This window comes from Mauremys mutica, chromosome 26 (assembly GCF_020497125.1).
Source record: "Mauremys mutica isolate MM-2020 ecotype Southern chromosome 26, ASM2049712v1, whole genome shotgun sequence".
Classification (NCBI taxonomy): domain Eukaryota; kingdom Metazoa; phylum Chordata; order Testudines; family Geoemydidae; genus Mauremys; species Mauremys mutica.
Window position 1 is genome coordinate 8,298,747 of NC_059097.1, and position 24,635 is coordinate 8,323,381.

The window sequence follows — 24,635 nt, forward strand, 5'->3', positions numbered from 1 at the left end:
ATGCTAATGACACCAGGCCCATGCAGGTTTCTGTTCCCCCCACCTGGGGCTGATGCGCATTCCTAGTAAGAGGGACTTGTACTCCCATGACTCACGGAACAAAGCAGTTGAGAGGAAGGCTCTCTGGGGATTCAAGAGCTGCAAAAAGCAAAACCGGCCCACTCACCTGGGGGTACTGAGACCACAATGAAGGAAATTGCACTGACAGCCTTAAAGGCCACATGTGGGAATTAGCAACAATATTTAGGTGTTTATGCTGTTTATCTAACTTGTGGATTCCCTGATGATAAATAAGGAGTAAACTCTGATGGAAGCGTTTCCCACACTCGGAGCATCTATGGCAGTGGTCTCCAAACTTTATACGCCCAAGATCACTTTTTGAATGTAAGGGCAACCCAGGATCTGCCCTGTCCCCTCCCCTTCCCCAAAGCCCCACGCACGCCATCTCCCCTCCCCGCCATTGCTTGCTCTCCTCAACCCTCACTCTTTCACCAGGCAGGGGCAGGGGGTTGGGGTTCAGGAGAGGGTGTGGGCTCTGGGTGCAGGAGGGGGCTCGGGGCTGGGGCAGGGGTTTGGGATGTAGGAGGGGGTACGGGGTGCTGGCTCTGGGAGGGGGCTTGGGGCTGGGGCAGGGGTTTGGGATGTAGGAGGGGGTACGGGGTGCTGGCTCTGGGAGGGGGCTTGGGGCTGGGGCAGGGGTTTGGGATGTAGGAGGGGGTACGGGGTGCTGGCTCTGGGATGGGGCTCGGGTGCAGCCTCCCACTGGGCAGCACTTACTGAGGATGGCAGCACAGGGAGGCTAAGGCAGGCTCCCTGCCTGCCCTGGCCCCTTCCAGAAGGGGCCAACGCCCCTCTGCGGCCCCTGAGGGAGCACGGTGGGCACGTGGCTCTGCACGCTGCCCCTTTCTGCAGGCACTACCCCCAAAGCTCCCATTGGCCACAGTGCCCTGTTCCTGGCCAGTGGGAGCTTGCAAGCAGGAGCAGGCCACGGCGACCCCTTCCCCACCCTGGAGCCACGCAATCGACAGGTTGGTGACCACTGGTCTACGGTGTCTATCCCATGTGGATCTTCAGATGTCTCCCAAGGTCTGAGTGAAAAACGAAGGTTTTCCCACACTCACAACATTCATAGGGTCTCTCTCCTTGTTAGAGTCTCTGATGCCTAATAAGGTGTGACTGTCGAGCAAAGGTTTTCCCACACTCGCAGGTTTCTCTCCTGTGTGGATTCTCTGATGTATAATAAACTCTGAGCACTGAGTGAAGGTTTCCCCACACTCACAGCATTCATAGGGGGGCACACCCCTGTGGCTTCTCTGGTGTCTGATAAGGGTTGAACGTCGAGTGAAGGTTTTCCCGCACTCACAGCACCCATAGGGGCTTGCGCCTGTGTGCATTCTCTGATGTCTGATTAGGTGTGAGTGACGATTGAAGGTTTTCCCGCATTCACAGCACTCATAGGGTCTCTCTCCTGTGTGGATTCTCTGGTGTTCAATAACGTGTGAGCGCCGAGGGAAGGTTTTCCCGCACTCACAGCATTCGTACGGGGGCGCCCTCCTGTGCATTCGCTGATGTTTGATAAGGGTTGAGTGTCGAGTGAAGGTTTTCCCGCACTCACAGCACCCAAAGGGTCGCTCTCCTGTGTGGATTCTCTGATGTCTGATTAGGTGTGAGTGACGACTGAAGGTTTTCCCGCATTCACAGCACTCATAGGGTCGCTCTCCTGTGTGGATTCTCTGATGTTCAATAACGTGTGAGCGCCGAGGGAAGGTTTTCCCGCACTCAGGGCACATGTTTTTTCTCTCTCTCATCAGGATTCTCTGCTGGGCTGTGGTTTCCTTGAGGTCCTTGTGATTTTCCTCACAACTGATGGATTTACCCACTTCCTCCTCTGGCTGCCTCTCTTCACGACTCCAGGACATGTTTTCTTGAGTTCTTTGTGACAATCCCCCGCACAGTTCCACGTGCTCAGCATCTTCCTGCTCTGGATTCTGCTCCTTGTTCTCACTCACCATCCCCCCATCTCCTGAGACAGAGAGAGAAACCTCAGAAGCAGGGAGGGAAAAGGGGAGAGGAAACCAAAGTAAGTGCTGGAGAGAGGGGGGAAAAGATCAGGAAATGAATCCCCCAAACTCTTCCCCAGAGAGGAGAGAGAAGGGGATCAACTCTGTCTCCACATCCCATCCCAGCGCTCAGGATGAAAGGAGGTTGGGAACTGAGCTATTGCAACGTGTTGATACGAATGGGTAGGAAGCCATAAGCAATATCCGCTCTGAGGATATGACACCTGCTGGGGGACAATCCTGAACTCAAAGAGCTCTCAAGGTCCTGGTAGGGAATCCCAGCTGTGTCCTTCAGGCACAGACAGTATTTGAATTGGTCTAATAATTCCTCACCTGTGCAAGTTCCTCTCAGGAGCTCTCTTTCCTCCAAGCCCTGAAGATGTGAGACCCACAGCTCTTCTCTTTGTTCCAGCTGGGACATCACCTCAGGTTTGGAAACTGGAGACCCTACTCAGATGAAGGAAAACAAGTGAAATCAGGTGAATTCATGAGACCTTTGTCACAAAGAACATGGCCTTTTTTTTTTTTTTAAACCCCAGCTCATTTTAAAACATTGACATTCTGGAGCTCAGCAGTATCAGGCACTCTGCCTATAAGGAGATTAATTCTGCTGGCAAACACACAGCCAGACACTCCTCATCAAAGGGGCTCCTAAAACCCAGAGAAAGAAACTCCAAGGGGAAGTCACCTTGGAACTGCTTCTTACTGAGACCAAAAGGGAATGAGACAGTCATAGGGGGAACTAGTATCAGAGGGGTAGCCGTGTTAGTCTGGTTCTGTAGAAGCAGCAAAGAGTCCTGTGGCACCTTATAGACTAACAGACGTTTTGCAGCATGAGCTTTCGTGGGTGAATACCCACTTCTTCAGATGCAAGAAGAATCTTGCATCTGAAGAATCTTGCATCTGAAGAAGTGGGTATTCACCCACGAAAGCTCATGCTGCAAAACGTCTGTTAGTCTATAAGGTGCCACAGGACTCTTTGCTGCTTCTATAGGGGGAACTGGGACTGGGGAGCATGGGTTTGTGGGACTCAGCATGGTAAGGAATAGGAAGGAGAGGGGATATCACTGAGTGCCGTACAGTAACTCATCACTTAACGTTGTAGTTATGTTCCTGAAAAATGCAACTTTAAGCGAATCCAATTTCCCTATAAGAATTAATGTAAATAGGGGGGGTTAAGTTCCAGTGAAATTTTTTTCACCAGACAAAAGACTATACTACACACACACAGAGAGTATATTTCCCAGGGAATGCCTTACTGCTAAATGATGAACTAGCAATTGGCTGAGCCCTGAAGGGTTAACTCTCACACTCTACAAGGCAGCAGGAATGGAGGGAGGGGAGACTGCATAGCAGACAGACAGAGACACACAACCTGTGTGTGGGAGAGAGAGATATGCACAATTCTCCTTTAAGTACGCTGACCCTGCTCTTAAGCACACTGCCTTGTTAATTTGATCAGCTTGCTGAGACCGCAGCTGCTGCCAGCAAGCTCCCTCCGACCTGAGCCCTGTCATGTGTCCCCGCCCTGCTCTATGGAAGATGCAGGGGGGAGAGGGACACCCTGACATTAGCCCCTCTCTTCCTCCCCTCCCCTGCCCCACAGCAAGCAGGAGTCTCGGGGAGGACCTCCAAGGCAGAGGGCAGGAGCAGCACATGGCAGTGAGGGGAGGGACGGCTGAACTGCCTGGCAATTGCCAGCCTGCTGGGCAGCTGCTGCACAGGGAACTTAGGGGAGCGGGGAGCTGATAGGGGGGCTGCCGGTTCAACCTGGTTCCAAGCCCCCACCAGCTAGCTGCAACGGGCTGCTCTTCCTGCAAGCAGTGGACAAAGCAGGCGGCTGCCAAACAACATTATAAGGGAGCATTGTGCAACTTTAAACAGGCATGTTCCCTAACTGATCAGCAATGTAACAACGAAACGACGTTAACTGGGACGACTTTAAGTGAGGAGTTACTGTATGTCAGGGGTGTTAGGGATCAGGAAAGCACTTTGAGAAGCTGGGGAATATAGTGAGTCAGATATACTGGAAAGGAGCATGAAAATCCCCCAGTGTATGGTGAAGGTTTTAGAATGACAGAATCACAGAAACGTAGGGCTGATGGGACTTCAGAAGGTCATTTAATCCAGCCCATGCACTGAGGCAGGAACAAGGAAATCTGGACCATCCCTGGTAAGTATTTATCTAAGCTGTTCTTAAAAGCTTCCAGTGATGGGGATTCCACAACTTATCTTATTCCAGACCTTAACTACTCGTGTAGTTACATTTTCCCCTCATATCTAACCTAAAATCACCCTTGCTGCAGATTAAAATTGAGTACGGTCTTTCAACCAGTTTTGTACCCACTTTATAATAAATTAATCTAGACCCAATTTCCCTAGTTTCCCTATGAGAATGGCATCTGGGCCTGTGTCAAAGGATGTACTAAAATTAAGATATAGCAAATCTGCCGCCTCCCTGCAATACCCTAGGCCAGCGGTTGGCAACCTTTCAGAAGTGGTGTGCTGAGTCTTCATTTATTCACTGTAATTTAAGGTTTCGCGTGCCGGTCATACATTTTAATGTTTTTTAGGTTTCTCTCTAGAAGTCTATACATAATATAACTAAACTACTGTTGCAGGTAAAGTAAACAAGGTTTTCAAAATGTTTAAGAAGCTTCATTTAAAATTAAATTAAAATGCTGATCTTAAGCCACTGGCCTGCTCAGCTCGCTGCCAGCCTGGGGTTCCATTCACCTAAGCTGCCAGCTGGCTGAGCGGCGCCTGGGGCTGGGACCCCAGCTGGCAAGGGGCCGGCAGCCAGAACCCCAGGTTGGCAGCAGGGTGAGCAGGGCCGGCGGCCGGGACCCCAGCTGGCAAGGGGCCGGCAGCCAGAACCCCAGACCAGCGGCAGGCTGAGCGGGGCCGGCGGCCAGGACCCCAGCTGGCAAGGGGCCGGCAGCCAGAATCCCAGGTTGGCAGCAGGCTGAGCGGGGCTGGCGGCCGGGACCCCAGCTGGCAAGAGGCCGGCAGCCAGAACCCCAGGTTGGCAGCAGGCTGAGCGGGGCTGGCGGCCGGGACCCCAGCTGGCAAGAGGCCGGCAGCCAGAACCCCAGGTTGGCAGCAGGCTGAGCGGGGCTGGCGGCCGGGACCCCAGCTGGCAAGGGGCCGGCAGCCAGAACCCCAGGTTGGCAGCAGGCTGAGCGGGGCTGGCGGCCGGGACCCCAGCTGGCAAGAGGCCAGCAGCCAGAACCCCAGGTTGGCAGCAGGCTGAGCGGGGCTGGCACCCCAGACCAGCAGCGGGCCAAGTGGCTCAGCCCGCTGCCGGTCTGGGGTTCTGGCTGCTGGCCCCTTGCCGGTTGGGGTAGCAGCCACCGGCCCCGCTCAGCCCGCTGCCAGCCTAGGGTCCCGGCCCTGCACATAGAGTGGGTACCTACCTTCTCCCTGGTTCTGGACCACTCTCTTCCTCTCTCTCTCTGCACTGAGCACAGGGCTGGGAGTAAAGGAGCAGGCTAGGGCTTGGGGTGCAGGGTCTGGCCAGGAGCTAGAATGAGGAAGGGGGCTCAGGGTTGGGACAGGAGGTTGGGGTGTGAAGTGCTTACCTGGGTAGCTCCCATCTGGTGCAAGGGGTGCAGGTGGGAATGTGAGGGGGGCTGCAGGAGCTCCCATTTCGTGCTCAGGGTGGGGATGTAGGGGGAATGCAGGAGTCAGGGCAGGGGGTGTGGGGAGTGCAGGAGTCAGGGCAGGGGGTGTGGGAAAGGATGGGTATATGTGGAGGGTGCAGGAGTCAGGGCAGAGGGCTGGGGGCGTGTGAGGAGTCAGTGCATGGGGTGTGAGGGGGCTGGGTACGTGTGGAGGGTGCAGGAATCAGGGCTGGGGTTGTGGGGGGGATGCAGGGGGCTGGGGTGCAAGGGAGGTGCAGGGGTCAGGGCAGAGAGCTGGGAGGGTGGGCTGGGATCAGTGGGGTGATCCCAGCCCCCTGCCCTGAGCGGCTCACGGCAGGGGGCTGGAGGGATACGCCCCACTCCTGCCCCCCTTCCCCAAAGCCCCGCTCCTGCCCCCCTTCCCGGTCTGAGCAGCGAGGGCGCTGGGGCTGCTCTTCTCCCCTCCCTCGCAAGGGCCATCGGCGGCAGGGAGGGAGAGGGGGTGGGGCTCGACGGAGCACGCTGGAGGGGGAAGCTTGGCTGCCAATGGAGCCTGCCCTACAGCAGCAGCTGGCAGGACCAAGCTTGCTTCTGCCCCGAGCCCCCGCCAGAGAGAGTGGTAGGTGGGGAGCGGAGAAGAGGGGGCTGGGTCGGGCAGGATTTTTAATGGCATGCTGCTGCCTGCCGGGGTCTGGCTCAGCCCGCTGTCGGGGTTTGGCAGCTGGCTGAGCGGGACCCCGGCAGGCAGCAGCATGCCATTAAAAATTGGCTTTGGCACGCGTGCCATAGGTTGCCGACCCCTGCCCTAGGCCAGTAACGCTGACAAAGAAGGAAATTAGGTTGGTGGCACGATTTGTTCTTGACAAATCCATGCTGCCTATTCCTGATAACGCTCTTATCCTCCAGGTGCTGACAAACTGATGGTTTAACAATCCGTTCCAGTATCTCTCCCGCTTTCATAGATCAGTCAGCCTAACTTTAATTCCTCTGGTCCTCTTTGTTCTCCTTTTAAAGACAGGTACTGTATTTGTCCTCCACCGGTCCTCTGGGATCTCGCATGTCCTGCAAGAGTTCTCAAAGACAATTGCTACTGGTGCTGCGATTGCCTCAGATAGTTCCTGAAGTAGACAGGACACGCTTGGGGAATTAGATATTATAATTCAATAGCAACAAACTAATTCCTCTGGAAAAGGAGACTATGAAAAGTAAGACGAAGACCGTGTGATCTCAGGAGGGCCTGCCTCAAAGATCCAAGGAGCCTGCAGGGAAGAGAGACTCTGGCTGCTGCAGAGAGGGATGGGGGAGCGACACCCTCCAAGTCCCCAGAAGTTTCATTACCAACCTAGGACACCACCAAGAGGGAAGAAGTCACCTTGTGACTGGGAGGAGCGTAAGGCATTAGAAACGGTGGCTGGGGTCACAGTCTGTAGGGAGGAGGGGTGTGTGTGGGTGTGAACCTTGCCACAACATTTGCACACACCTAGGATGGATGTGAGCTTCTAACTTCCCCCGAAGGATCTCAGTCACTTGGCATTTATCTCAGCTGGCACAGGGCACCCACTGCCTCTCCGGGGAAGCAGTCTTGAAAAAGTGAACTGTAAAAGTTGGAATTTCAGATCAGCAGGAGCCAAACTGATGAATCAAAGCGATTGAAATGGGCATGTGCAGGAAGACTAAGGCTCTGTTAACAGCAGAGGGTTTCTTGCAATCAGCTCTCACGGTGTTTGGTTGTCTCTAGGGGACGGGACGGGGCCATTGCTGAATCTGAGCTACATTTGAATGTGAGCCCCACCACTGACAGCTTTCAGACAATGTGCGTTGAGCTTTTTTTTTTTTTTTTTTTGCATTTTATAGGGGTTCCCTTTGGAAGATTTGCCCGGAGGCCAAAATTTCTGGGGGGAAATAATATTTAAAGTACTCCAATCCAAACACAGGTTTTCATGTGGCCTACACTTGGAAGTTTTGCTATCACAGCTGGGTCAGTTACCTACGTGAAAAATCAAGTCAGTAACGGAAGTGGGGGAGATGTCACCCTGCTTGCGGTCTCCCCTGCTACATGTGTAAGCACATTGAATGGTATCAAATTGGCGACCGAATGTCCTGAAAAAGCCTCCCTGTCAGCAACACAATGGCGCCATACTGAAGAAGACAACGATGTATAACTGAAATAGCTATGCCAGCAAAAGCCCTAGGGTACGCACGGTTACGGTGGCAAAAAAAGTCCATTTAAAAAAAATCAAGGTAATGAAATGTTCATAAGCCACATTAATGCAGTAGTGCTGTGTTCATACCTGTTATTTACTATGAACACTTTTAGTTCTTTCTGTATATTTGATTCATTTATATATTAACTCTTCTTTAGAATCTTTACCTTCAGCAAAGAGTGTGTCTGAATTCAAAGGCCCAGATCACTATTCAGGAATTGTATCTATTATGTTGTATTTTAACCATCTCGGGCGCCTTCGTGTCTACACAAGTCCAGATGTTCGTGGAAACCATCTCCTTAACATATATCTACAACGCTGACATAAGCACGTATAGACTTGGGACACTAACAAGGGATGAGTGCTACAGCAGATGTTTCCTGTTGGGAAATCAACAGGGAAGAATGACTGTGGGGATAAGAAGGACCCACTGAGAGAGATTATCTTGAAGAACTGTTAGTCCAATCAGCTGTAAATGATCACGCTGTCACACATAAATCAGGTAAACTGAGAAATGACACCAGAACATATGTTTCTGGGAGAATATTCTTGGCAACGAGGTTTCCTTTGTCGGAAACCCTATCTAATGATACTGATATGGGAACTTAGTTGGGAGGGAATGAAAACTGTTCATCCCCTCCAGATGCAGGAGAGAGACAGATCCATGCTCTGAGCGTGACAACAAAGGGTGATAATGTACCTAGTTCTGTCTGTGCTCTATATAGTGCTGTACTGATCTCTAAGATTAAATCATTCCAGTTGAGCCTGTTAATTTGACAATCTTGAGTCATTAACTCAGACACGCAGCAGCTGCCTTATGCCTTTCACTCTATGGACAGGGGCTAAACCAACCTCTAAAACCAGGAAATGAAAAGCCGAAGCCCACAACACCTTTGCAACAATCTTAACTTTGCCCCAAGCCCCTACCCTGGAGCTGGGAACACTTCAGTCAGCCTGGTACAAAGGTAAAACTATCAAGGGAAGTAGAGGATTCTCCATCTCCTGAAGTCTTCAAGTCCAGACTAGATGCCTTTCTGGAAGATGATTTAGTTCAGCACAAGATATTCAGCTCTGTACAGCAGTAACTGGATGAAATTCTATGGCCTGTTGTACAGGAGGTCTGATCAGATGACCTAATAGTCCCTCCTGGCCTTTTAATCTATGAATCGATAATATCTAAGAGGAAGGACTAAGAGAACGTGTCATTGTTTGCGTTGTGTTCCACAGACTGGAATGCCAGCATTTATCTGCATGCCCTCCAGCTGTGTGCAGTGTGTCAGCTGGAGCTGTAACTGGATGGGGGAGGGATTAGTTGGAGCAGCTTGGCAGAGCTCTGACTGTGATATGAAGAGACATGCCTGTGAACCTTGAAGAACCACGTATGCCTCATTTCAGTGCTCAGTGGTGCAGGTTGTGCCAGTGACTGTGCACAAGGGTGTGTTCTTGCCAGGGGATTGTCAGCACTCTGGTGCCGTACATGTACGTCTCAGTTGCTTACAGGGTTCAGTGAGGGGTAAGTGAAGGCAATGACTCAGAAGTCATCCCTGGGAGAGGGAGGGAGGGAGATAAAGGGGTGGCAACATTTTGCAAGTCTGAGCTGGTTTGCGTGCACTAGGCTCAGTATTTGAGTGTTGGCCAGGGGTCGGCAACTTCTGTTCTTTATGCCAGACCTAAACCCACATTTGCCTTAGCCAAGAGAAGATGTTGGACTTCGTGCTGTGTTGCTCCTGTGCTCTGCTCCCAAAGTATTCTCTAGCATGGGAGGGCAGAGCGCCTGCGTTTGTGTCACTGCCACGTCAGGGTGATGCTGAAACAGGGCAGAGCAGAGGTGGCATTGTGGGGTGATGCGACCCTTCACCCTGCATTTCCCCTTCTAAGAACCGAGGGGACAGGGCTCCTTACCCAGCGAGGTCACATTCTCATAGTTCTCCTGCATGACATCCCAGCAGAGGACTCTCTGAGTGGAGTCCAGCAGAGCCCATTCCTCTCTGGTGAAATACACAGCCACGTCCTCGAAGGTCACCGGCCCCTGAAAGAGCAAGAGCCCAACACTCAGTACCTGCTGCCCCACTCACAGCCCCCCTATACATGGAGGAGAGGAGCCAATCAAATGGGAGCTCTGGGAGGTTCACAGTCAGCAGAGTCCCATCCGCACCCCTCACAGAGCAGCCAGGAGGCATCAGGATGAGAGGAGAAAGAGAGACCCTTGTGTCCCTCCCCTCTCCCTGCTAGGGTAGGACATTCTCATGTCTCACAGGCTGATATAGGACATGGAGCCCCCCCTGGTGGGAATCCAAACACCCTTCTCATTGCCAGCAGCTGGTGTGACGGGATGGGGCACCTTCCCTAAGCCCCTTTGTATCTCACAGCAGCCCCTGGTTAGTGGGTTCTGGCTGCAGCACTGGCAGCCTGGTAATTTCTCCAGCTCTGTCCAAGGGGGTGTTTCCTGTCACAGAAATAGGGCAGTTTCCTCTCCCAACCTCCATGGGTCTGTTCCTAGAATCTAAGCCCCGGCACACAAGCCCCAGCAGGTCTGTCACACCCTCTCCCCCTCCTTTCCTCCACCCTGTGGATTTCCTGCCCCCTCCCACCTCCAGACTAAACTCCCCGGAAGTTCCCACCTCCTCTGTGTTTACTGCCCCTGTCAGTGCAGAAGGAACCCACCAGCAACTCCCTGATAATCCCTACCTGAGCCAGCTCCTCGCCTGCGGGAGGAAGGGCCCATCCGGCGGGAAGGGTGGATGCCGTTCTGCAGCCTGTCAGTTTGTGTGGATAACAGTCTCAGGGAACCATGCTGGTGCTCATTTTAAAAAAACCTGTTCTCTACCGGTTCTTATATTGCGTTCACCAGGGTAGTATCGGAGCACCTTTCAGCAGTGCATTAAGCAACATGTCAGGGTGAGGAGGGGGATTGGAGAGATTTCAGAAGCAGCTTTACTGCATTTCACAGCACATCCCCCAGGCTCTTTCCCTGCAGAGAAATGTTCTAGACTCTCCTACTGGAAAACATGCAGTCGCTTTATTGCAGTGCAGACCCTCCCCCTCCCCCCAGGGCTAAACCTACTGAGATCCTTTAACACCCGACATGGTCCCTGAGGGCAGCACATCCCCCGGCAGAGTGGGATCTAGGCAGAGGATCTAGACTGGATAAAATCTGTCCAGTGCTGAGACAGGAACTGGAGCTGAGCAGGTCTGGGAGCTTGTGACCTCTCTCCCCACTTAGTTCTCCTCAGTTCTCTCTCCTCCCCTCCGGCTGGGGGACTTGGTTACTGTCTATTCAGGGAGGCCTTCGCTATCCTACTAGTGCCAATGCCATTTTGGATCCAATCTTTGTGCTGCATCCTCAACTCTGCTAACCACTGCAGGGGTTTCAGTCTCTCTGGCTGTGACAGATACAGCAGGGAAAGGGTCACTGGGCACAGCTGTAAGCTGGGATTCTGAATACGGAGAGATTTTAGAAATGGGGGTTTTCCGGGAATGAATCGTTCCTTGGCTCAGTCCATACCGGGCACAGCAGCTAACTGCTCGTTCGCAGTAAGTCCATATCCAAAGAAATGCCCTCTTCCCTTTCAGAGCCAACTGGGATAGAAGACAACGAGGGAGCTGGTCCGCGTTTCTCAAGCGGTGGTTTGCTACCCCAGGTGACTCACGACAGGCAACAGAGGGGGCGTGAGATACGACCAGTTTTGTTATGAGCTAAAGCAAAGCAAGTCTCACTCTCCCACTTTTATCTTTCAAGGTCAATAGTTCTGTCAGCCTCTTGAAACACCCATCCAAGTTCCAGAGGCTCAGCCTTGAGAGAGAGTTTATTCTTCCTTTCACAGTAAATGTAAGGGGATCCCTGCCCAAAACCTGACTTCAAATAAGGGGTCACCAGAGTGAAAAGTGTGGGACACACTGCCATGCACTCTAGCAGCTCCCTTCTCTCTCACAATGATCCCAAATACAATCTACGGCTCTCCTCCCTTTACAGCCACTCTGTACACAGGAGACCAGCCCCATCTCTCATTCAGGGCCAGGGTTGGGCTCCACCCCCTCCGCACTCCAGAGACTCTGCTGCCCCCATGTGGCCATGTTCAGCCACTCATTAAAGCGGTCAGACTGTTCAGGGTATGGACGTTTTACTCTAGTCTCACCTATATCACACCTTTCAGGTGTGGTTGTTCCTTTTCCCAAAGGGAAACACTCCCCTGAGACCAGGATTCACTCCTCATCTGACGTCACAGCAGGAGTGAATCAATCATGGGGCTCACCCGGCTTCACATTGTTCCACCATTTCCAGGTGCACACTGGGACTGGAGGCAGCACCTCCGTGTCGCTAACATGGTTATTGGTCTGAAATCTCCCCAGGACCTGTCAGAGACAGACACGTACCTGTGTCGCTCCCCAGCTCCAGTCGCAGCATCTCTAGAGAAGGAGAGGATGGGAGAGGTGAGAATTCAGGGGAGGTTCCCATTGGCTATTAATGTAATCACTGTTCACTATGAGATGGCAACACAGGCCGAGGTGGATGATGCAACCGCTGCAGACAGAGCCAGCCCCACAAGGCTACTCCCATGAGAGAGGGCGACTCGCTGAGCTGGGCTGTGAGATGGAGCCTGGAGTCAGTAACATAACCAGAGTCCCCGACTCCTCCCCAGGGCCAGGGCTGCTCTAGCTAGTGGGGAGACAACCCCCGGATTCCAATTCACCTTTGAATTCCAACAGCATCTGCTGCAGCATGGCGCTTTTCAGAGAGAAATGGCTGAGTCTCTTCTCCAGCTCCGCAAACCCCGGCTCTGGCTTCTGAAACATCCCGTCCGCCCTGCTGGGGAAAGGAGGAGGGGTGAGAAATGACCGGATCCCCAATCCCTGAGCCCAGCAACCCTCAAACTCCAGGAAACCTGGACCTGAGCTTTGTAGCCTGAGGTGATCATGCTTATGGTGAGTCACCTGCCCTCAGCCCTGTGCTCTCCCCAGAGATGGGACATGGGGAATAGAGACAGGTTCTGGAGCTTTCTCTGGGACACTGGTTCTGTAGGGTGCTGAGCCTGTGCTGGGTTACTCCGGTAGCAAGGGGCATCGGCACCGGGATTACGGGGAAAGGAAGGAGACATGGACCAAAGAGTAGGCATGTCTCACATGCTCACTGTGGCCCCAGACAGAGCCCAGGTGTTCAGCAGGGAATGAGCTTGGGCCCTTTAATGCCAAAAGCCCAGAGCCCTTCAGCTGAAGCCATAACTCTGGGGTGTCCAGCTCCTTTGGCAGAGAGGGACGTATTTCACTGTCTGCGATGGTCAGTGGGCCAGGGCATCCATTTCACACTCCGTACACGGCTCCATTCAGAGCAGGGCACTCACTGCTCTCAGTGGGACACCCAGGCACAGATGTCAAGGGGAGAGTCTGCCCTTCGGAGAGGAAAGAAGCTTTTCATTTTTATTAAGTCCTTTATGGTCACAATCAGTGTCACTCCGTGGGAAAACAGCCCCCTCCCAAACCTGCTCGGGCTCCTGCTATTTCTGCTCTTTCTTTCCTTTCCATCCTCCTTTCTCCAGCTCTTCTTTGTTGTTTTGCCTCCCCGCTGTTCTCCCCTCCCTACAGAAACTCCCTATTCCCACCCCTCAAAGGCTTCACTCCAACCCCCTCCCCATTCCACCAGTGACCGGCCATGGAATATTGAATGTTGACATTAAACTATTGTCACTTCAGCTGACCCTGCAATGAGATGAACGGAGGACAGGGGAGTTCACACCCCTCTGAGCCGTGGCTTCAGGCTGCTGGCAGACACACAAAGACAACAGTGTCCACATCTGCATTTGGGAGGGTTTCTTTGCAACCATGAGGCCTAGAAACTTACGAAAAAACTGAAAGCTGAGATTCTGCACAGTGTGAATACGTGAGGTGGCCACATAAATACATCAGACAGGCTGGGTCTGGCCCATATATCTGACTGTCCTGGTGGGACCTCATTAGCTGTCAGATTAACAGGCTTTTCCCCCTTGTGAGGCAGCCACCAGGGGAGACGTGATCACAGGCACCAAGCCAGCATATCACACTGCAGGGGCAGGGGAAAGCACCGTATTTAGTGCAGTTTCCAAGTACAACTGAGCATGAGTGGAAGTGAAATGGAGCCGGGGACTCACCTGCTTTCAGTGCTCCCGGCACCCTGGAGAGGGAGAGAAAGAAGAGGCAGTCGGGGGAGTGTCCCAGGCAGAGGAGCCACCATTGGAGTCTCTGGTGTTTGGGGCATTTCAGATACTTGGGGTCATGTTCAGAGAGCAGCTGCCGCCCCCCAGGAATCTCTGCTGGGACGTTGCCATCGGGGGAAAGTTTCTGCCCAGGCACTTTACAGGAAGGAAATATTCATCTGCCTTGAGAGTGAAATGCCCACTAGTGCTGAGAGCCCCACAAGCCCCTACGCCATTATCCCATTCAGTGGGGTGACAAGGGGCCTTAGGGCTGGCTTGGGGCCTCGGCATGGCAGGGAGGGGATGTCACCCTCCAGCCCAAATGCAGTTAGACATTGGCAGGGGCAGCTCTAGGAATTGTGCCGCCCCAAGCAGGGCGGCACGCTGCGGGGGGCGCTCTGGGTGTCGCCGGGACCGCGGCTCCGGTGGACCTCCTGCAGGCACGCCTGCAGAGGGTCCGCTGGTCCCGCGGCTCCGGTGGACCTCCCGCAGGCATGCCTGCGGATGCTCCACCAAAGCCGCAGGACCAGCGGCCCCTCCGCAGGCATGTCTGCGGGAGGTCCACCGGAGCCGCGGGACCAGCAGACCCTCCGCAGGCATACCTGCGGGAGGTCCACCGGAGCCGCCTGCCGCCCTCCCGGCGACAGGAAGAGCGCCCCCCGTGGCAGGCCGCCCCAAGCACGCGCTTGGTCTGGAACCGGCCCTGGACATTGGCAAGGCATTTATTGTGTGACTTGATCAGGGCTCTGCCCCTCCCTGTGCCTAACTTTCCTCATCTGTAACATAGGGACAGTGCCCTGACCCTGCTTCGTGAAGTGCTTTGGGGACTAGGGTTCAGAATGGGGTGGGCAATAATTTTCGCAGCGGGGCCACTCCATGAATTTTGGTAAGTCGTTGTGGGCCACACATTTCTACTGTATTAATGGAGGGGGTGTGAGGTCTGGGAGTTTGGTGAAGGAGGGGGCTCTGACCTGGGGCAGGAGATTAGGGTGCAGGAGGGGGTGCGAGGTGCAGGCTACCTGTCGGCCTGCCGTGGTCCCATGCCACTCCCGGAAACACCGCCCCCGCAGCTCCCATTGGCCAGTGCTGGGGGTGGGGGCAGCGCGCAAAGACATGCCAGCAGCAGCCGGCCACTTCCGGGAGCAGCATGGGGCCATGGCAGGCAGGCAGGCACCGTGCCTGAGTGCCCCACTGCGCCATGGGACTTTTAGCGGCACAGAGATCGCAAGCGGGCAGCCAAAGGGGCTGGCGGGCCAGAGAGAAATGAGAGACAGGCTGGGTCTGGCCCGCAGGCCGTATTTTGCCCACCCCGGCTCAGAAGCGCCTCTAGAAACGCTGCGTATGATCATTGCAATGACAGCCTGACCTGCAGGGGTTGGCTCAGCGGCTGCTGCCCCTTCTCTCCTCCCCTCTCGCTGAGCACGGAAATCTCCCGGGACAGGCTGCAGACGCCCTCATCCCTTCTCTGGACAATGGCTCCCTCCAGCTCCTCCAGCCGGGCCAGCAGCCGCTGCTCCTGCTCCTCCAGAAACCCTCGCAGCTCCTGCCACTCCCAGACGATCTTCTGCCTCTCGGCTGCTGTCTGTTTCTGCAACCACAGAGAGAGGGTGGCTCGGTAACAGGGGAGAACCATAAATGCACCTCTGGGCGGGTGGGGGAGTTATTTACCAGAGCACAGGATCTCTTGCACTGGGGGATGGGAAGGTTATTTACCCCAGGAAGGGAGGAGGGATCAGAGTAGAGGTGAGCTGTACATCACAAACAGGGGGGATTTTTCTCCCCAAAACCTCATCAACTTGCACTGAGCCAAACCTTCCATCTCTGCAGCCCAGAGTTCCTCTGCTTCCCCTCCCCCTCCCGCCACAGCTAGAAAGGATCCCTGGTCACTGTGACATCCAGACAGCCCGTGGGCAGGGGCTCCGGGCTAACACAGACTGACCCTCTCCTGCCCAGCAGCCTCCTGCGTCCTAAGGGCATCATGTTACCCCTGTGTCTGACCCTGCAGGCTCCCTGGGCTCCAGCGGGGATGGGTCCCTGGCTGAGGCTGGCAGGCCAGGCCCTGCATTCACCGTCACTCAGGGCACTGTGATCCCAGGCAAACCTGAGGGGCAGGGGGCTCTGGCCACCTACCAGCAGCTCCTCGCTTTGCTGCTGCTCCTCGGCTTTGGCTGCTTCTCTCTCTTTTCCCAGAGGGGCCAGACACTCTCGTGGGGTCTCCTGGAAGAAGCGGGGGAGGGGGTTAGAAATTGCTGCAAACGGCCTCACAACTGCTAGATTTCAAGGCCCGTCCTGCCCTGGAGATGCCCGAGCACAGTCCCTGGGATGCCCTTAGACTGCCCCACCCCCAGCCTCGTTCACCCTTAGCCAGGACGCTCTGAGGGGCTCGTGAAACGGGGACCAGGTTTCCCTGGGAAAACACAGGACCCCTTGGAGAAGTGACAGGGGTGCAGCCCAACCCCCCAGCTCCCAATGCCCACCACCTCCCAAGCAACCAACGTCCGGCATTGCCCCCAACTTCCCCCTCTCCAACCGTCCTCTGGTCCCACCCACAGCCCTCACCATTAACATCAGTGCCGGATCCGAACATGGACCCCCGCAGCCAAATAGCCCCAATCCCCAGCTCTGCCCCCCTCACAGACACCCTCAAAGCCCCCAGCTCTGCCCCTCCACGGACACCCCTCAAAGCCCCCAGCTCTGCCCCTCCACGGACACCCCTCAAAGCCCCAGCTCTGCCCCCCTCACAGACACCCTCAAAGCCCCCAGCTCTGCCCCTCCACGGACACCCCTCAAAGCCCCCAGCTCTGCCCCTCCACGGACACCCCTCAAAGCCCCAGCTCTGCCCCTCCACGGACACCCCTCAAAGCCCCCAGCTCTGCCCCTCCACGGACACCTCCAAAGCCCCCAGCTCTGCCCCTCCACGGACACCCCCAAAGCCCCCAGCTCTGCCCCCCACTGACACCCCCAAAGTCCCCAGCTCTGCCCCTCCACGGACACCCCTCAAAGCCCCCAGCTCTGCCCCTCCACGGACACCTCCAAAGCCCCCAGCTCTGCCCCTCCACGGACACCCCCAAAGCCCCCTGCTCTGCCCCCCACGGACACCCCCAACGCCCCCAGCTCTGCCCCCCACTGACACCCCCAAAGTCCCCAGCTCTGCCCCTCCACGGACACCCCCAAAGCCCCCAGCTCTGCCCCCCACGGACACCCCCAGAGCCCCCAGCTCTGCCCCCCAGACACCCCCAAAGTCCCCAGCTCTGCCCCTCCACGGACACCCCTCAACGCCCCCAGCTCTGCCCCTCCACGGACACCCCCAAAGCCCCCAGCTCTGCCCCCCACGGACACCCCCAAAGCCCCCAGCTCTGCCCCTCCACGGACACCCCCAAAGCCCCCAGCTCCAAACAAACGCACGACCCCCAGCCCCAGATCGGCTCTGATAGCCCGCTCCCCCAGGTCCCGGGCCCAGCCTGGGCTCCGAGCTCTGCAGCCGAGCCGCGCTCCGGCCCCTCCTGCAGCTCCCGGCCCAGCCTCTCCCGGGCTCCGTCGCCCCGGCCCCGACCCGGGCAGCCCCGCTCCGGCCGCGCGGAGCTCGGGGACCCCCCCGGGCAGGGGGCGAACCAGGCAGCCGGGCCCGGCCCCCCGGCAGGAGCGTGTCCGCCCCCCGCGTGTCCCCGCCCCCCCGCGCTGCCCCCGGCCCCACCGCGCTGCCCCGCGGGCTGCAGGGCTGGAGCAGCCCCCGCGCCGCGCTCCCGGCCCCGGCCATGGCCCCGCTGCAAAGCGCCGCGAGTGCGCGGAGCCGCGACAGGAAGGGGCGGCCCGGCCCCTCGCGGGGTGTTTGTGACACGCGGAGACTCGGGCTCTGCCGGGGACACCCCCTCTCGCGCCCCCTGTTCCTTGCGGGGGGTAATTCCTGCCCCCCGCACCTCTGAGCCGGGGGGCGGGAACAAGGGGGCGGCTGAGAGCCCGCGAACCGAACCACAACCCTGTGTGTGATGCAAACAACGTGCGGCGGGGGGAGGCGGGCCGGGGGGCGGCGGGTTGGGCTGAGGGGGACTCTCCGGGGGAGGCACAGGGCTGTGGGGGACGCTCTGGGGGAGGGGCCAGGGGGACGCTCCGGGGGGGGGCACGGGGGGCAGTAGGCGGGGCTGGGGGGGACGCTCTGGGGAAGGGGCGCGGGGGCGGCGGCCCGGGCTGGGCCGGGGGGTTGCTCTGGAGGAGGCACGGGGGGGGGCAGCAGGCGGAGCTGGGGGGGACGCTCTGGGGAAGGGGGGCGGGGGGCCGGGCTGGGCCGGGGGGTTGCTCTGGGGGGGGCAGTAGGCGGAGCTGGGGGGGACGCTCTGGGGAAGGGGGGCGGGGGGCCGGGCTGGGCCGGGGGGTTGCTCTGGGGGAGGCACGGGGGGGGGGCAGCAGGCGGAGCTGGGGGGGACGCTCCGGGGGAGGTGCGTGGGAGCGGCGGGCTGGGCCAGGGGGGATGCTCCGGGGGACACGCGCAGGAGTGGCAGCTGGGGCCGGGGGAGAGACCTGGCTCCGAACTTTGGTGGAGCCGGGCGGATCTCCTGCTCTCCTATTGGTGGAGCCGGGCGGATCTCCTGCTCTCCTATTGGTGGAGCCGGGCGGATCTCCTGCTCTCATATTGGTGGAGAATGGGCACCACAGGCCCATACAACTCACCGCCCCTGCCCAGCACCCCTAGTTCCAGCACCTGTGCTCCGGGCTTGGCAGTTCAGAGCCCCTGGGGCACCTCTGGGCTTCTGCGTTAGTCAGGCATGTACAAACCTTGCACCTTTTTCGTACAAATTAAGGCCTGTGCCCATTCGCTCCTGCAGTTGGATGGGGCCCGGCCCGTGCCCCCAGGGCCCAGCCCAGTCTGTGCCGGGCTGCAGGACTCGCAGGGGGCAAACCCTGCCCAGTGAGCGCTGCCTGGGTGTTGCGGGCACAGGACGGGCTGGGACTGGCAGGTGGGATGGGAAGCAGAGAGAACAAAAATGGGTCAGATGCTGCCCAACTCCTGGGCTCTGTGAATACAAGGGGCTGCTGCCTCAGTGGGCTGGGCGCTGACTGGGAGCTGGGCTGGGCAGCTGCTGCTCCCCCCCATGGAGTCTGTGCAGGGAGGAGACCTTCATTAACCCCTCTGTGCCATGCCAGGGGGATTTTTTCCACATGGAACTAGCCCCACTAGGGCAGTCCCAGGCTCTGCCGACACCAGCCCATGGGCAGGACCAGCATGTCCATCTGGCTCCTAGGCATAGGGGCAGCCATGGGGGCTCCACGTGCTGACCCCACCCTGAGCACCAGCGCCACAATTCCTGGCCAATGGGAGCTGCGGAGCTGGTGCATGGGGCGGGAGCAGTGTGCGGAGCCCCATGGCCGCTGCTATGCCTAGGAGCCGGAGGGACATGCTGGCCGCTTCCTCGGAGCTGCCTGAGGTAAGCGCCCCTCACCTCTTCCTGCACGGCAACTCCCAGCTCTGAGCCCTCTCCTGCACCCTGAACCCCTCATCCCCAGCCCCCTCCTCCGCCCCAAACTCCTCATCCCCTGCCCCACCCTGACCCCCCCAACCGGAGCCCTCACCCCCTCCCACACCCTGAACCCCTCATCCCCAGCCCCCTCCTCCACCTCAAACTCCTCATCCCCTGCCCCACCCTGACCCCCCCCAACCGGAGCCCTCACCCCCTCCCACACCCTGAACCCCTCATTTCTGGCCCCACCCCAGAGCCAGTGCCCTCACCCCCTCCTGCACCCCAACTCCCTGCCCCAGCCGAGTGAAAATGAGCAGCGGAGGGAGGGGGATGGAGTGAGCAGGGGCGAGGCCTCAGGGAAGAGCGGGGCAACTGTGTTGTGTTTTGTGCTATTAGAAAGTTGGCAACCCAAGACTTTCTCCAGCTGCAACCAGCCCCCTGGGGCAGCCCCTGGGCCAGAGACTCCAGGCAAGTGAGGCAAGGCGGGCGAGGGAATAGCTTGTATTGGACCAAATCTTCTCTCTCCCCAACAGAAGTTGGTCCAATAAAGCTATTCCCTCGCCCACGTTGTATCGACAGTGGGTGGCTGCCGCTGCATGGGAATGGGGTGCTCATTCCCTGCCACCAGGCAGGGCTTAATTTGTAATGAAAGAGGCGCCGGGGCTCATGCAAATTTTTTTTCCCCTTTCCTAACTGACTCACCAAGCCCAGATTGGCCGTGGCTCTGAGCTGCCAGGCCCTGAGGGGCTCCGAGAAGCTCAGCCCTAGCAGGTCCTGGCTACAGGAGGGGAGGCGAGAAGCAAGTGTACAACCCTTTCCGACTGTTCCCTCTAGTTGTTTCACATCACAGGCGGCGAGTGTCGCACCCATGTGGGGCTCGGGCACCAGCAATAGTCAGAGCCAGGGACCCAGCTCCAGCTATATGTGGAGCCGGGTGCCCCCCCGCCACCTGCGGCCCCGACTTGCTGCCCCCGGGCCCTGCCCCCCGCTCGTCTTTCCCGGGCCCGGGAGCAGAGAATCACTGACTGTCTCTTCCCCCAGCAGCTCCATGTTGCCTCCCAGCAACTGCTGCTGCGGGGTCCTAGTGCCCCCCCGCTCCACGGCCAGGACAGACTGACTGAGCCTGCCCGGCCCCCTCAAACCCTTCCCTTTTCCGGCAGGACCCTCAAGCAGCACGGGGGGCCCCCCCTCTGCCCACAGTCACCGCTCCTGCCCCATCCCTCACCCCCAGTGAGGCTACAGTGACAGCGTGCTGCTGGGGGGCAGGAAAGGGGGGCTCCTCCCCCAAAGCTTGCTGCGGCCGGCAGGGAAAGGGCTGGGGGGAGTCCTCTCTGGCCCCTCTCCCAGAGCAGCCTGCCTGCACCCCAAACTCATCCCCAGCTCTGCCCCCCCCCGAGCCCCCGCCCCGCCCCAGCAACCCTCTACCCTAGTCCTGAGCCCCTCCAGCCCCCCAAACACCTTATCCCCAGTTCCAGCCAGAGCCCTCATCTCCCACACTCCTACTCTTGCCCTGAGCCCCTCCCACACCCCAAACCCCTCATTGCCAGCCCCAGATCCCTCACCCCCTACACCTCTACTCTCGCCCTGAGCCCCTCCCACACTCCAAACCCCTCATCTGCAGCCACACCCCACAGCCTTCACCCCTGCACCCCATCCCTCTGCACCCCTCCCATCCCCAAACTCCCTACCAGAGCCTGCATCCCAATCCCCTGCCCCAGCCTAGGGTCTGCACCCCAGACCTTCTCCCTCACCCAAACTCCTACCCAGAGCCTTGGGCAGGTGGGGGGTGGAGTTTGGAGGTGGGGCGGAGTTTGGGCAGGTGGGGGGTGGAGTTTGGAGGTGGGGCGGAGTTTGGGCAGGTGGGGGGTGGAGTTTGGAGGTGGGGCGGAGTTTGGGCAGGTGGGGGGGTGGAGTTTGGAGGTGGGGCGGAGTTTGGGCAGGTGGGGGGTGGAGTTTGGAGGTGGGGCGGAGTTTGGGCAGGTGGGGGGTGGAGTTTGGAGGTGGGGCGGGTTCTGGGCACCACCAAAATTTCTACAAACATGCTACCCATGTTCATACGGATATAAAATCCCACAGCTCTTGCTTTTCTCTCTCTCTCATTATCAAATACACCTCTACCTCGATATAATGCAACCCGATATAACATGAATTCAGATATAATGCGGTAAAGCAGCGCTCCGGGGGGGCGGGGCTGTGCACTCCGGTGGATCAAAGCAAGTTTGATATAACGCGGTTTCACCGCAGGGGCGGGGGAGGAGGTCTGAGAATCACCATACAACTGTATTAACCCCTCACATTCCCATCCCCGATTTCACCAGGAATCAAACACTCCATGACAGATGCTTTCCATGAGGGGTTGCGTCATCCAGTGCTGAGACGAGGCCACCTCTGGGGTGGGTCCATTGTGGCCACTATTTGCCAGTGACAGGGCATGGAAATTGGCCCCTCCATCCCTTCCATTCTCCTGTTAAAGAAGCATCCTCCAGAGCTCCCTCTGCCTGTGTGAATACCCTGGCAGGGGGTGCTGGTAACTTCCTATCCATTTATCAAATACAGAAACAAACCCACCACTGATTTTCCTTCTGTTCCCCGTCTGAAAACAACAGGAAGTGTAAAAGCAGCAAAGAATCCTGTGGCACCTTATAGACTAACAGACATTTTGCAGCATGAGCTTTCGTGGGTGAATACCCACTTCCTCGGATGCAAGTAGTGGAAATTTCCAGGGGCAGGTATATATATGCAAGCAAGAAGCTACTGCATATATATATATACCTGCCCCTGAAAATTTCCACTACTTGCATCCGAGGAAGTGGGTATTCACCCACGAAAGCTCATGCTGCAAAACGTCTGTTAGTCTATAAGGTGCCACAGGATTCTTTGCTGCTTTTACAGATCCAGACTAACACGGCTACCCCTCTGATACTTGACAGGAAGTGTGCAGCTGTAATCCACACAGCTTCTGGGTATGGTGTGCAGTCCCATCTAGTGGCACCAAGACCACTTAGAGAGAGCAATTAATGAGTCTGCTCTACCCTTACCTAACAGGCAGTTGGCTTTTAGCTCATTCTGCAGAGGCTCATGCACTAAGCTCTAGAAGTCCCAGGTTTAATCCCCCCCACTGACAGTCTGTCGGCCTTACACAGCCACCTTTCGCTGCATGGGATCAGTGGTGCACAGTGACAGAGCAGCCTTCTGCAAATTGAAGTCATGTTTATTTTGCTCTAGGAAAAAAAGGGTAAGAGAAAAATGATTTTAAAATCGCAAACCACTTTCACACATGCCGGGCTTACCTAAAGGCCCATCCGCTGACAGTCAGCTAGGCAGGCAGAACGTCTTCAGACAGCCCACCCTGTGTCTATGCATCTTTCCCCCAAACAATGACCTGAACAGCCAGCGAGTCTCTTTTTAAACTGCCCAGTTCTTTTGCCCAGACTGTGGCCTGGCTCATCAAACTGATGCCGTAAGGGGGCTGGAGCGAGGCGGGAGAATATGCGAAGCTCAGAGTTTGGGTATTGCCTCCTTTCAGCCCTTTAGTGTTTATCACGTGGTGGCTCATCCTGAGCCAGTCTTCTTCCTTTTCTTATTTTCCAGACAGCCCCCTGTTAAACTAAACCAAATCAATCATACTGTCACCACCCCAACGGCCCAGACAACACACAGCATTCGTCAGTATTGCAGAGCAGCAGCAACTCCAGCTCAGGGGGTCTAGAGTGGAATAATACCACCCCTGTCTGGGGGTGGTGTCTGTCCCATCTAGTGGCACCAAGACCACTTAGAGAGAGCAATGAATGAGTCTGCTCTACCCTTACCTGGCAGCTAGTTGCCTTTTAGCTCATGCTGGAGCTTCCTGGGCCAGAGCAGGGGCCTGAGCTGAGCTGGGGAGCAAGGCAAGGGGAGCAGCCCAGGGAGCTACACTGGAGGCAAAGCAGCAGCAGGGCTGGAGCAGGAGCTGGGCCTAGAGCAGTCTGGAGCCGCATGCGGTGAGCAGCTTGGGAGAGAAAGGGAGACCCTGGGCCGAGGGGCCAGTGCAGGGAGATGACTCCAGCCAAAGGCCTTGCAGGCCAGGCTGGAGGGGGATCATAACCCCGACATGGGGGGCTGATGCTGGGAAGAAGGGTCCTGCCACCTAGAGCCAGAAGGCATGTGGCCACCGCCAGAGCAAGTGTCCAGCCAGGGTCTGGGGGGCAGGGGCCTGGGACATGTGAGGAACAGACTGTGAACTGCCCTTGCAGTCCAGAGACACTGGTTGTGGTGTCCCCGTGCCATGGAGCAGGGTGACAGGTTTTCCTTTAACCTGTCCCATTTTGTCCTTATTTTTTATATTGATTGCTGGTTAATACATTATGTTTGCTTGAACTATATGTAATGATCAGTGGGTCAGGGTGGTGCAAGGTGTGGTGTTTACATGCACCTATAAAGTTTAACAAAACCCCATTTTTAAAACTATCCATATTTGAGAATGTAACAGGAGCGCTTTGAAATAGGGTATGTCCTTCATAATCCTCATGATACCATACTCTATAGGCAGAGGGAGTATAGCTCAGTGGTAGAGCATTTGACTGCAGATCAAGAGGTCCCTGGTTCAAATCCAGGTGCTCCCTAAGCAGTTGCTCTTTTAATGAACATATATCTCTATCTCCAGTATCTTCAGGAGTTCCACTGAATGCGGATGTGAAATGAATTTAAACATTCACCATCCTTCCTGTTAAAAGTACAGCAAGGAAACCTGTCCATCAGTTGAAATCAATTCCAGTCCTCTGAGGCTCTAGTTTATGTTTTCATGGATTAAACAAAGGTGTAATATGATGCACACTTGCAGGTCCTTGTTCTCCAGGGTCTGTGCTGTGCAGAAAAACAAGAACCACATGCAGCTGGTTGGTGCGCTGGTGCAGGCCGAGGTCACCAGCAGTTTTGCACCTTCACATTCAACTAGCAGCAGCTGGTCCCTCAGGACAAGGAACAAGAACAAGCCAGTGGCTCTGAGCAGGAAAATAGCCACCAAGAAGCTGGTCAGAGCTGCCAGAAAGGCCACCATGCCCAGGGCCAGGAATAGCCCTAAGAAAGTGGTGGCTACAGCAGGTACCAAAACGGCAGAGAAAAGCCCCCAAAAGGTCAAAGCTGCCAAGCC

General features: G+C 56.7%; 1 protein-coding gene and 1 non-coding gene across 2 annotated transcripts; one reads left to right on the forward strand and one right to left on the reverse strand.

Moving 5' to 3' along the window:
- Window positions 1-689: 689 nt before the first annotated feature.
- Window positions 690-15,452, reverse strand: LOC123356662 (zinc finger protein 436-like). Its single transcript, XM_045000052.1, has 8 exons — window positions 15,421-15,452; window positions 14,010-14,032; window positions 12,579-12,694; window positions 12,262-12,294; window positions 10,576-10,643; window positions 9,790-9,916; window positions 2,394-2,507; window positions 690-2,023 (listed from the first exon to the last, which is right to left on the reverse strand). Exons 3-8 carry the CDS (start codon window positions 12,679-12,681, stop codon window positions 1,071-1,073), a joined length of 1,398 nt encoding a protein of 465 aa, XP_044855987.1. The 5' UTR covers window positions 12,682-12,694; window positions 14,010-14,032; window positions 15,421-15,452; the 3' UTR covers window positions 690-1,070.
- Window positions 15,453-24,036: 8,584 nt separating this feature from the next.
- On the forward strand, window positions 24,037-24,108 carry TRNAC-GCA. The gene has a single exon. It is a non-coding gene; the product is annotated as a tRNA-Cys (tRNA).
- Window positions 24,109-24,635: the final 527 nt, after the last annotated feature.

Coding starts and splice junctions, on each gene's coding strand:
- LOC123356662 (XM_045000052.1), bottom strand. CDS start 12,681: ATGTTTCAGAAGCCAGAGCCGGGGTTTGCGGAGCTGGAGAAGAGACTC. Junction 12,295..12,578: donor GATGCTGTTGGAATTCAAAG/GTGAATTGGAAT, acceptor CTCCTTCTCTAG/AGATGCTGCGACTGGAGCTG. Junction 10,644..12,261: donor GGAGCTGGGGAGCGACACAG/GTACGTGTCTGT, acceptor ACAAACTGACAG/GCTGCAGAACGGCATCCACC.